Genomic DNA, 12,891 nt, shown 5'->3' on the forward strand with positions numbered 1-12,891 from the left:
ACAATTATTTGATGATAACACAAAATGAGCTCTCCTTCTTCATCCCTTCTCAATGTATTCTATCAATCCTATCTCATAAGGATCTTGTATTGTGCAGCAGTTCAATAGAAGATGATGGACATCCGTAGTGTAAAGAGTTTCTTTAATGGATTTTTTCACCTTCTAAGTGTTCTGCCAAATAAACACAGACCTTAATTCACTTTCCCTATAGCATTTTACGAGAGTAATCCCAAAAGGAAGGTCTCCCATTTTTTTTATAAGTACAGAACTCTGTTTGTGTGGCAGTTGGTCACACTGTTATGAAGAGTGCTTCACACGTTCTGTGTGAACATGCGCACGCCATGCTGAGGTGCTCAGTCTTGGCTTGGCAGCTGTTGAGAATGGAGCTTACCACCAAGTGAAAAATTGATGCAGTTATTCGGTTTTTGAACGCAAAGGGCACTGCGTCGATTGAAATCCATCACCAATTGATGGAAGTGTATGGTGAGTCATGCATGGATGTCAAATATGTTCGTAAGTGGTGTAGAGAGTTTGCAGCTGGTCAGACTGAAATTCACGATGAATGAATGAGTGGAAGACAGTCAATTTCTGAGGAGACAGTGTTGAAGGTTGAGCAAAGCATGCGCGAAGATGAGCCGATCACCCTGATTGATCTCTGCACATTGCCTCCTGAGGTTTCCCGAAGCACAGCTCACAGAATTTTAACAGAAACCTTGAACTACTGGAAGGTGTGCGCAAGATGGGTGCCACACATGCTGGTTGGGGACCACATGCGACAATGAATTGATGCTTCCCACGCATTTCTTTACCACCTTGGACTGAACAGGACAACTTTCTGGACTCAATAGTCACGGGTGACGAAACCTGGGCATACCACTTTACACCTGAGGCCAAGCAACAAGGTTCATAACTTTCTGAACAGCATGGCAGCGAGCTGGGTTGACATGGGCATACAAAAACTGCCACAGAGTCTACAAAAATGTATTGACAGAAATGGTGATTATGTCAAAAAATAGCTAACTGTTGAAGCTGTAAACTGATGTAAACCATTGTAGACATAAACAGGTCTATGTACTTAAAAAAAAAAAGGAGACCTTACTTTTGGGATTACCCTCATATATATATATATATATATATATATATATATATATATATATATATATATATATATATATATATATATATATATATATATATATATATATATACACACACACCTAAAAACAAAGATGATGTGACTTACCCAATGAAAGTGCTGGCAGGTCGACAGACACACAAACTAACACAAACATACACACAAAATTCAAGCTTTCGCAACAAACTGTTGCCTCATCAGGAAAGAGGGAAGGAGAGGGAAAGACGAAAACCCACATCCTTTCGTCTTTCCCTCTCCTTCCCTCTTTCCTGATGAGGCAACAGTTTGTTGCGAAAGCTTGAATTTTGTGTGTATGTTCGTGTGTCTGTCGACCTGCCAGCACTTTCATTGGGTAAGTCACATCATCTTTGTTTTTAGGTATATATTTTTCCTTCGTGGAATGTTTCCTTCTATTATAACCATATATATATATATATAACTGTTCCAGTTTAAGTTGTTACTAACTGTAATCAGTAGATATTTTAGTTGAATTGACAACTTATAAGTTAGGTCACCCCCCCATGAACCATGGACCTTGCTGTTTGTGGGGAGGCTTGCGTGCCTCAGCGATACAGATAGCCGTACCGTAGGTACAACCACAATGGAGGGGTATCTGTTGAGAGGCCAGACAAACGTGTGGTTCCTGAAGAGGGGCAGCAGCCTTTTCAGTAGTTGCAAGGGCAACAGTCTGGATGAATGACTGATCTGGCCTTGTAACAATAACCAAAACGGCCTTGCTGTGCTGGTACTGCGAACAGATGAAAGCAAGGGGAAACTATGGCCATAATTTTTCCTGAGGGCATGCAGCTTTACTGTATGATTAAATGATGATGGCATCCTCTTGGGTAAAATATTCCGGGGTAAAATAGTCCCCCATTCGGATCTCCGGGCGGGGACTACTCAAGAGGATGTCGTTATCAGGAGAAAGAAAACTGGCATCCTACAGAATGGAGCGTGGAATGTCAGATCCCTTAATCGGGCAGGTAGGTTAGAAAATTTAAAAAGGGAAATGGATAGGTTAAAGTTAGATATAGCGGGAATTTGTGAAGTTCGGTGGCAGGAGGAACAAGACTTCTGGTCAGGTGACTACAGAGTTATAAACACAAAGTCAAATAGGGGTAATGCAGGAGTAGGTTTAATAATGAATAGGAATGCGGGTAAGCTACTACAAACAGCATAGTGAACGCGTTATTGTGGCCAAGATAGATACGAAGCCCACACCTACTACAGTAGTACAAGTTTATATGCCAACTAGCTCTGCAGATGACGAAGAAATTGAAGAAATGTATGATGAGATAAAAGAAATTATTCAGATAGTGAAGGGTGACGAAAATTTAATAGTCATGGGTGACTGGAATTCGAGTATAGGAAAAGGGAGAGAAGGAAACGTAGTAGGTGAATATGGATTGGGGCTAAGAAATGAAAGAGGAAGCCGCCTGGTAGAATTTTGCACAGAGCACAACTTAATCATAGCTAACACTTGGTTTAAGAATCATGATAGAAGGTTGTATACAAGGAAGAACCCTGGAGATACTAAAAGGTATCAGATAGATTATGTAATGGTAAGACAGAGATTTAGGAACCAGGTTTTAAATTGTAAGACATTTCCAGGGGCAGATGTGGACTCTGACCACAATCTATTGGTTATGACCTGTAGATTAAAACTGAAGAAACTGCAAAAAGGTGGGAATTTAAGGAGATGGGACCTGAATAAACTGAAAGAACCAGAGGTTGTACAGAGTTTCAGGGAGAGATAAGGGAACAATTTACAGGAATGGGGGAAAGAAATACAGTAGAATAAGATGGGTAGCTCTGACGGATGAAATAGTGAAGGCAGCAGAGGATCAAGTAGGTAAAAAGATGAGGGTTAGTAGAAATCCTTGGGTAACAGAAGAAATATTGAATTTAATTGATGAAAGGAGAAAATATAAAAATGCAGTAAATGAAGCAGGCAAAAAGGAATACAAACGTCTCAAAAATGAGATCGACAGGAAGTGCAAAATGTCTAAGCAGGGATGGCTAGAGGACAAATGTAAGGATGTAGAGGCTTATCTCACTAGGGGTAAGATAGATACTGCCTACAGGAAAATTAAAGAGACGTTTGGAGATAAGAGAACCACTTGTATGAACATCAAGAGCTCAGATGGAAACCCAGTTCTAAGCAAAGAAGGGAAAACAAAAAGGTGGAAGGAGTATATAGAGGGTCTATACAAGGGCGATGCACTTGAGGACAATATTATGGAAATGGAAGAGGATGTAGATGAAGATGAAAAGGGAGATACGATACGGCGTGAAGAGTTTGACAGAGCACTGAAAGACCTGAGTCGAAACAAGGCCCCCGGAGTAGACAACATTCCATTAGAACTACTGACGGCCTTGGGAGAGCCAGTCCTGACAAAACTCTACCATCTGGTGAGCAAGATGTATGAGAGAGGCGTAATACCCTCAGACTTCAAGAAGAATATAATAATTCCAATCCCAAAGAAAGCAGGTGCTGACAGATGTGAAAATTACCAAACAATCAGTTTAATAAGCCACAGCTGCAAAATACTAACACGAATTCTTTACAGACGAATGGAAAAACTAGTAGAAGCCGACCTCGGGGAAGATCAGTTTGGATTCCATAGAAATACTGGAACACGTGAGGCAATACTGACCTTACGACTTATCTTAGAAGAAAGATTAAGGAAAGGCAAACCTACATTCCTAGCATTTGTAGACTTAGAGAAAGCTTTTGACAATGTTGACTGGAATACTCTCTTTCAAATTCTAAAGGTGGCAGGAATAAAATACAGGGAGCGAAAGGCTATTTACAATTTGTACAGAAACCAGATGGCAGTTATAAGAGTCGAGGGACATGATAGGGAAGCAGTGGTTGGGAAGGGAGTAAGACAGGGTTGTAGCCTCTCCCCAATGTTTTTCAATCTGTATATTGAGCAAGCAGTAAAGGAAACAAAAGAAAAATTCAGAGTAGGTATTAAAATCCATGGAGAAGAAATTAAAACATTGAGGTTCGCCGATGACATTGTAATTCTGTCAGAGACAGCAAAGGACTTGGAAGAGCAGTTGAACGGAATGGATGGTGTCTTGAAGGGAGGATATAAGATGAACATCAACAAAAGCAAAACGAGGATAATGGAATGTAGTCGAATTAAGTCGGGTGATGTTGAGGGTATTAGATTAGGAAATAAGACACTTAAAGTAGTAAAGGAGTTTTGCTATTTGGGGAGCAAAATAACTGATGATGGTCGAAGTAGAGAGGATATAAAATGTAGACTGGCAATGACAAGGAAAGCGTTTCTGAAGAAGAGAAATTTGTTAACATTGAGTATAGATTAAAGTGTCAGGAAGTCATTTCTGAAAGTATTTGTAGGGAGTGTAGCCATGTACGGAACTGAAACATGGACGGTAAATAGTTTGGACAAGAAGAGAATAGAAGCTTTCGAAATGTGGTGCTACAGAAGAATGCTGAAGATTAGATGGGTAGATCACATAACTAATGAGGAAGTATTGAATAGGATTGGGGAGAAGAGAAGTTTGTGGCACAACTTGACCAGAAGAAGGGATCGGTTGGTAGGACATGTTCTGAGGCATCAAGGGATCACCAATTTAGTATTGGAGGGCAGCGTGGAGGGTAAAAATCATAGGGGGAGACCAAGAGATGAATACACTAAGCAGATTCAGAAGGATGTAGGTTGCAGTAGGTACTGGGAGATGAAGAAGCTTGCACAGGATAGAGTAGCAAGGAGAGCTGCATCAAACCAGTCTCAGGACTGAAGACCACAACAACAAACAACAAGTTAGGTCATTTGTCATGTAACAGATATTCTTTGGAATTCTTTCAGAACACACATGTAGGAGCTCACAGTTTTTATTGTTCAGTGTTAATTACTTCAACACACTGTTCAGTATAATAATTTTATTATTCATTTTGATCTGTCAAAAGTGTAAAAGGGCTGCTCAGATTGTCTTCTAGGGCCTTTGAATAAATCAGCAACAGCAAAGGACCTGACACACTTCTTTTGGAAACATCAGTTATGTCTTTGGTTTCACTAGATGACTTCCCATGAATTACTGCATAGTGTGATCTTTAATTTGCGAAGTCCCAAATTCAGTCATATAATGGTGACAATATTCCATAGGAATGATGTCACGAAAAGTCTTCTGAAAATCTAGAAATATGGAATCGTTTTGGGTTCCAGCACCCTCAGCACTCATTACTTTATGCAAATTGAGACCCAGTTGTGTTTCATGAGAACATTATTTTCTTAATTCATAATAGTTATGTGTATACAGATCAATTTCTTCAAGTCTTTTGAACACAAAATTTATGTTCCCAAACAATACTATAAAATGATAAGATGGGCTTGCAATTTTGTCAGTTTCTTCTATTTATTTTTTATGCAGCTGTCCAGTATTTAGGCATGATTCCTTCATTGAGCCAGCTGTTATTCATGACTGGTAAAAAATTAGTTATTTCATCAGCCATATTCTGAAAGAAATTCAGTTGGTATACAATGGGGACTTTCCAACCTCTTCTTGAAAACTATAATTCATCAGAAAAGCTAATTTTTATTGCAAACCTTGTAATTAGTATAATTACTTTTGTATGCCCGATGAACAGTTTCACTAAGAGCAAGAATTGGTTTTGTTCTTGTTGTTGTGGTCTTAAGTCTGAAGACTGGTTTGATGCAGCTTTCCTGTGTACTCATCTCTTAGTCTCCCTCTACAATTTATATACCCCCCGCCACACACACACACACACACATATGCGCACTTCCTTGGGTCCTTGATTACTCAGAATATGTCCTACCTACTGATCCCTTCTTGTAGTCAGGCCACAAACTTCTTTGCTCCCCAATTCTGTTCAGTACTCCCTCATGAGTTATGTGATGTATCCATCTAATCTTCACCAATCTTCTGTAGCACCACATTTTAAAAGCTTCTATTCTCTTCTAGTCTAAACTGTTTCTAAGTCAAGTTTCACTTCCATTCAACGCTACCCTCCATACAAATACTTTCATAAAAGACTTCCTGACACCTGAAACTATACTTGATGTTAACAAATTTCTCTTTTTCAGAAATTTTTTTCTTGCCATTGCCCGTCTTCATTTTATATCTTCTCCACTTCAGCCATTAGTTATTTTGCTGCTCTAATAGCAAAATTCATCTACTAATTTAAATGTCTCGTTTCCTAATCTAATTTCCTTGGCGTCACCTGTTTTAATTTGATTATATTCTATTATCCTTGTTTTGCTTTTGTTTATGTACACCTTATATCATCCTTTCAAGACAACATCTATTTTGGTCAGCTGCTCTTCCAAGTCCTTTGCTGTCTCTGACAGAATTGCAATGTCACTGTCTGCCTCCATAGCACAGCGGTAGCGTTACCACCTACCATGCAAGGGGGTCCAGGTTCGATTCCCAGCAGAGGACTGGGTGTTGTGTCCTTCATCATCATTTTCATCATCATTGACACGCAAGTCGCCAAAGTGGTGTCAACTAAAGAGACTTGAAATATGACAGCTAAACCCCAAAGGGGATATCCCGGCCAATAAATGCCATACGATCATTTCATTTTCAACAATGTCACTGGTAAACCTCAAAGTTTTTATTTCTTCTCTCTGGACTTTAATTCTACTCCAAACTTTTCGTTTGTTTCCTTTACTGCCTGTTCAATGTACTGATTGAATAACATCAGGGGTAGGCTACAACCCTGCCTAAATCCCTTCTCAACCACTGAACCACTGCTTCCTTTTCATGTCCCTTGAGTACTGCCATTTGTTTTCTGTGTAAGTTGTAAATAGCCTTTCGCTCGCTATATTTTACTCCTGCTACCCTCAGAATTTGAAAGAGAGTATTTTGATTGACTAATTACTTAACATACGAATTATGATGTCTTCTTTGTTGCCGATCCGTGTCTATTAAGTTGATTCCATGTGTGCTAGAGTTAAAATTTTCATTTTTAAGATACGCACTATGAAATATCCCATTATAGGTTTTTCATCTTCAAAACAAAACAAAACAAAAATTCTCTCAATTTTTTGTCACAAACTAAATAATCTCAAATAAAACATGTTGCACACTTAAAAGCTCCATACTGCTTCTCTCAACAGACATCTTCCAACCAATGCATCATAACTCTGCTACTGCTACTCCATAACTAACTGATAACAAAAATCAACAGATGCAAAGGTGTAATAGGCTACAGCACATAGATCATAAAATGCATTCATCCTTTACATCCAAATTGTGTCTTTCAAAATTAAATACTTCTTTTATTTATTTATTTAGCACCTGTATTATCACATTCATGATACAGGACTTGTCAAAGTATAGAACAGTATAATTAATATATAATATTATAAATGTTAATATGTAACATTACATATTTACATCATGTACAAAATATTATCATTGGTATCAACCCATACAAATGTTTCCTGAATAAATTACACAAACACAAATAATGACAAATGTCTTGAAATATAATTAAAATTTTAAACTAAATTGGAAATCAATTGTGTGTCAATTTTATATATTAGTTCCATTCGCGAAAAAAATTAAGAATAACTTAGATTTCTAGGTTTACAATGTTAATTCCCTTATGAATTTAATGTATCATATGCTACAGTACATGACAGAGATAGAAGTATTGACCGTAACATTACAATAGCCTCCCACGACTTTTTTAATCATGAACATCCAAGCAAAATTCTGATACCAAAATAATGGAACTGCTAAAACTTCAAGTTTCGAAAAATATAAAGATAAGTAGCTTCAATAATACATAATTCATGTAATCAAAAAATTTTGAATTAGCAAAATAAATAAAATTTTCTCGTAATGAGCTTATGTCAAAATTTTAAATTCAATGACAAAGTGATTACTTGTCATATACAAGAAGAAAACTGAAGTTTTAATTATCTGATTCGTAATATTTACAAAGAAATTAATGGAATTCACATAAACTTTAGTTCATGTGCAGGCATTTTCATTAAATCATGCAGCAATTGACTTAAATAAAATTCACATACACAGAAGTGCTTTCATTCATCTTCAAAAGCAATAGGATATTGTTATTAGCAAACAGCACACTATATTAATTAGATCAAATACTATAATTGACAAATTGCTGTACAATAGTCACAAAGTCTACATGACTGTGTAAATGAAGTAAAAAATCAAAATAGTTTAACTCATTAATTGTGAATTTACTACACAGGTAACTGCATGAAAATTTATTCACTGTAATTAATTACACAGCATTGAGAAACACGAAAGTAAGCTTTAAATAAAACATAAAATTATCATTGTTTTTCATTTCCATTTGGATATAAGATTTGTATTCAAAGCCTCATAGCATAAAAAGTATTTATAAAAGGAGAATAGTTTCACAGAATTTTCAATCTTTTTGTAAAATGTAGAAGGTAGTTTAAAATATCTTTCTTCAATTTCATTGGTACATCAATCTTTTTAAATAGTCAGACCTGTTTCAAACAGTCTGGTGGTATTAATTGGTAGTCAGTAATATTACAAGATTACATATATTTTCCACAACTAACTCTTTTACTGTTTTCACTACCTCTTTTGCCCCAGGGCATATTTTATTACAAATTATTAGGTATTCTCTACTTACTTTCCTCTCAACCTTTACCACACTAACTATATAATGACCCTTCAAAATATCTCCAAGCAAAAATTTCTACTATTCAATAATACACCTCAGAATAAATATCCCTAAGGCCTTTACAAATGTCTGCTTGTGTCTGTGTATATGCGGATGGATATGTGTATGTGTGCGAGTATATACCCGTCCTTTTTTCCCCCTAAGGTAAGTCTTTCCGCTCCCGGGATTGGAATGACTCCTTACCCTCTCCCTTAAAACCCACATCCTTTCGTCTTTCCCTCTCCTTCCCTCTTCCTGACGAAGCAGCCGTTGGTTGCGAAAGCTAGAATTTTGTGTGTGTGTTTGTGTTTGTTTGTGTGTCTATCGACCTGCCAGCGCTTTTGTTTGGTAAGTCTCATCATCTTTCTTTTTACATATATTTTTCCCACGTGGAATGTTTCCCTCTATTATGTTTATGTATTAGTTATGTTTATGAAAAATTGTAGAGAATAAATTAGGTTTTTAGATTTACAATTTTGATTGGTTGAATCGTGTTATGAATTCAACATATCATGTTCTGTGGTATGTGAGAGGCAGATGCATTACCATTTATATTGCTTGGCTATCCAAGGGGATCTAATTTTAAATTAGTCATGTTTGCAGTCATACTCTATTAAAATTCTGGAATATTTACTACATCTTCTTTCATGAAAGAATTTTGGAAAATAGTGTTTGATAACCCTCATTTAGTGGTGCTATCAGCTATAAATTACCATTTCTATTACATAGTACAGGTACTGATTTTCCTTTGTCACTCGTGTTCCTTTGATATCACTACAACTTCTTTAAACTTTTCGCTAGATTTTAAGACAGATTTTTGTTATGGAAACTGTTAAAAGCATCTTTCAGAGAAGTGTGAATTAAATTTTGATATTCTAAAAATCACTGCCCATCTATGAAATGTTTAAAGTCTGGCATGTTTTTATACTGCTTCGAGAACAATGTCTAACTCTTTTGTGTACCATGGGGGACGTTTTCTGCCTGTTATCAATTCCATTGTTAGTATCTTTTGTTTTGCTTACTGGCAACTTCCTGACACCATTTACTTGGTATAAAACACCTGATTGTTGTCATTACATTTTTTTCTGAATTTGATCCACACATTGTCAATTATTATGCTGCTAATATCAGAGGAACAGAATTTTCAACTGGTTTTTTGACAATATAGGAAAAGATAGAGTGCTATTTACCATAAAGTGATGCAATATGTTGCAGACGGGCACAGTTAAAAGACACTTCCACATTAGATTTCAGCCACAACTTTCGTCAGAAAAAAAGTGAAAACACACCATTCATACACACAAGCAAGCACACCTCATGCATGCATGGCTACGAACTCCAGCATCTCAGACTAGAATGCCAGAAGTATTACAAGTAATTTACGTAGGAAATTTATGTTTTACAACAGCTCCTTTACAATGTGTGTCAAATACATTTATTCACTCTGGCAGATCTTATATTTCATCTCAAAATGCATAATGTTTTAATGACAGTTACCTGCAATATATTGTTTCTTTTTTCAATTTTCAGGAACAGAAATAGCTATCATTCAGGCAAAGGATGCTGATGCAGGCGATTTTGGAAAAGTAACTTACTTGTTGGATCGGATGTCTTCTAAGGTATTATATCCATTACTACAGCAGTTGTAGTAAGTTTACTTCATTATAAATTTGAATGAAGCATTGGACAATAACACATTGGCACTAATAAAATGTGAAAACTACAGATGTTGCACCACTGAATGTGAAATGCATATAGAATATTGGTGATTGCTGTTTTTTGTTCTGTTACCATATTTCTTGACAGTGAAAAACAATCTGCAAAAGATATCCAAATAATGATAAAGTTAATCTCAAGAAAAAAATTATGCAATTTTTGAGAAAGTGGGAAAATAAAATAAGAATTTGCATCAAACAATTATGCAGTAAAGAAAAAGAAGGCAGATCACATGCAGTCATCAAAAAACTATATGGCTTACATCATGAAATTCATAAAATTATTTCAAAATGAGTGTTTGATAGAGGTAGGGCCTCAAACTGGAGGTTGATTAAAGCACTAAAATGCTTTATTATATGCTACTTTATGGAAGCAATATGCCCTTTCCTTTCCTTATTCTAATCTCTGAACTGCCCTGCCCAACCAGTCACTGAGGGTGCTGTAACTTTATGTGGCCTCCAAACCATAGTGCAGCTTGTCATTTATCACATGATGTGATGACTGTCTTATATAAGAAATTCTTGAACCAATTTGTGATTAAACCTCAGACCTTCATATTTTTAGTATGAGATGGGCTCTGTTATGCACCGAACCACACTTAATAGGGACAGCTTTCCAGACACATTAAACTTAAATGCTTTCAGTTATTTACTGTCAAAGTTGACTAGACTGATAAGTCAAAAAGAATAAAAAAGTCTAAAACATGATCTCTTGCAACTTAGGACACATCTGCTCATAACCTTCACTGCTTAGTTCACAGAGTATGAGACCAGTCAGCTAATTACTGAGAGAAAGTTGGGGAAAATTTTAGAAATCGAAATACAGCTTTTTTAAAAGTCAATAGAATATCCAGACCCCGTAAAGAACAGGAAGGAAAATAAAGAATGAATAACTCCTGTAAAAGTTAAACATAAGCAAGATCAAATATTTATAAGGAATAAAAATTAAGTCAAGATAGGTATTGCAATGACCAAATTGTGAATGGCTGGCATAAAAAAAGTAAAAACACTCCAAGTATGAATGTTAGCTGTAAGTCTTTTAACTTAGGTTGAGACACACAGTGCAAACCTCTTTCGTCAGAGATCATAAGCATTGAGAAACCAATGATTTCTTGCACACTGACTGAGAACTGGAGGTAAAAAGTGATGTAGTCACATATCCTCTATAAGTAAACAGCCTCAAATTCCATATTTAGTGGCCCTCAAATGGCTAGCAAGACAGTGTTCAGCAAGTTCAAGACAACCAACAACAGCTGCCTTGGATTGACAAGCCTACAGCAGATGCTATGTAAATGAGCAGTCAAGACTTGATTAACATCGCACACTAAGCATGACTTGCAAAGCTTGCCTGTACATACCTCTGGGCTATGGTTATTGGTTTCCAACATATATTTGTCTACAGGTGCCTATGCCTGTGCATCACCTACATTGTAATGAGTACTCTAACCTATTCGATTAGAACAATAATATCTGACACCTCCATGATGCATGGTCTGTTGCACCATACATTACTGTATATACCTGTTTTGTTTGTGTGTGTGTGTGTGTGTGTGTGTGTGTGTGTGTGTGTGTGTGTGTGTGGTGTTTATTTTTCACAAAGGCCTTGATGGCCAGAAGCTTATTTTGTGACAGTCTTTTTGTTGTGCCTCTGCGACTCAGCATCTATGCTATATGGTGATGATTAACAACTATCCTTTTCATGATATTGTTTCTTAACTAAGTTAAAGGTCAGGGTGGCCATTTGTTCTGGCAATTGATTGGAGAATCTAGTAGGCCTCATCTATGCTTGTATAAAACTAATACCTGTGTTCTTCTGCATGTTTGCAGCTAACACTTGAAGGAGCAATAAGAAGCATACCAATAAGCCAACCCAGGGTCTCAGTTCTCCTATCATCTCCTTACCTATGTCATTAACCTAAAGTTCAGGTTATTCTGTAATGTCTCCCACCACAGAGACCTTAAAAATCCCAGGTTGACACCATTGCTGTTTCACTCCTGTATGCAGCTGCTCATGTGCCAACAAATGGATGACCAAAAATGCCACTTCACCTCTGATCTGACTGTGCTTCTAAACTAGTTATGTCACAACATAAGTCAGGTCACAACATTATGGACTACGGAAATGGATGAAATGAAGTTCTTGCAGTTAGTAACCGGAGAAAGACCGTGGACAGCAAGAATATGGTATAAATAGGTTGTATTAATTCTTTTCTTCTCTCTGGACCCACATTCAAGAGGATGATGGTTTAAATCCACACCTGATCATCCTGATTTAGGTTTTCCATTATTTCTTTAAATTGCCCCAGGCAGATGCTGGAATGGTTCCTTTGAAAGAACATGGCCAATTTCCTCCCCCAGTCTTAAAACAGTCT

General features: G+C 36.8%; 1 protein-coding gene across 1 annotated transcript in view; it reads left to right on the forward strand.

Moving 5' to 3' along the window:
• The window catches only part of LOC126188932 (cadherin-23-like), a 514,643-nt gene that overhangs the window by 392,281 nt on the left and 109,471 nt on the right, over nucleotides 1-12,891 (forward strand). Inside the window, exon 20 of the mRNA XM_049930652.1 lies at nucleotides 10,335-10,423. Within this exon, the coding sequence (XP_049786609.1) occupies nucleotides 10,335-10,423 (89 nt within the window). The remainder of the gene's footprint in view (nucleotides 1-10,334; nucleotides 10,424-12,891) is intronic.

The sequence above is a fragment of the Schistocerca cancellata genome, chromosome 5 (assembly GCF_023864275.1).
Source record: "Schistocerca cancellata isolate TAMUIC-IGC-003103 chromosome 5, iqSchCanc2.1, whole genome shotgun sequence".
NCBI lineage: Eukaryota > Metazoa > Arthropoda > Insecta > Orthoptera > Acrididae > Schistocerca > Schistocerca cancellata.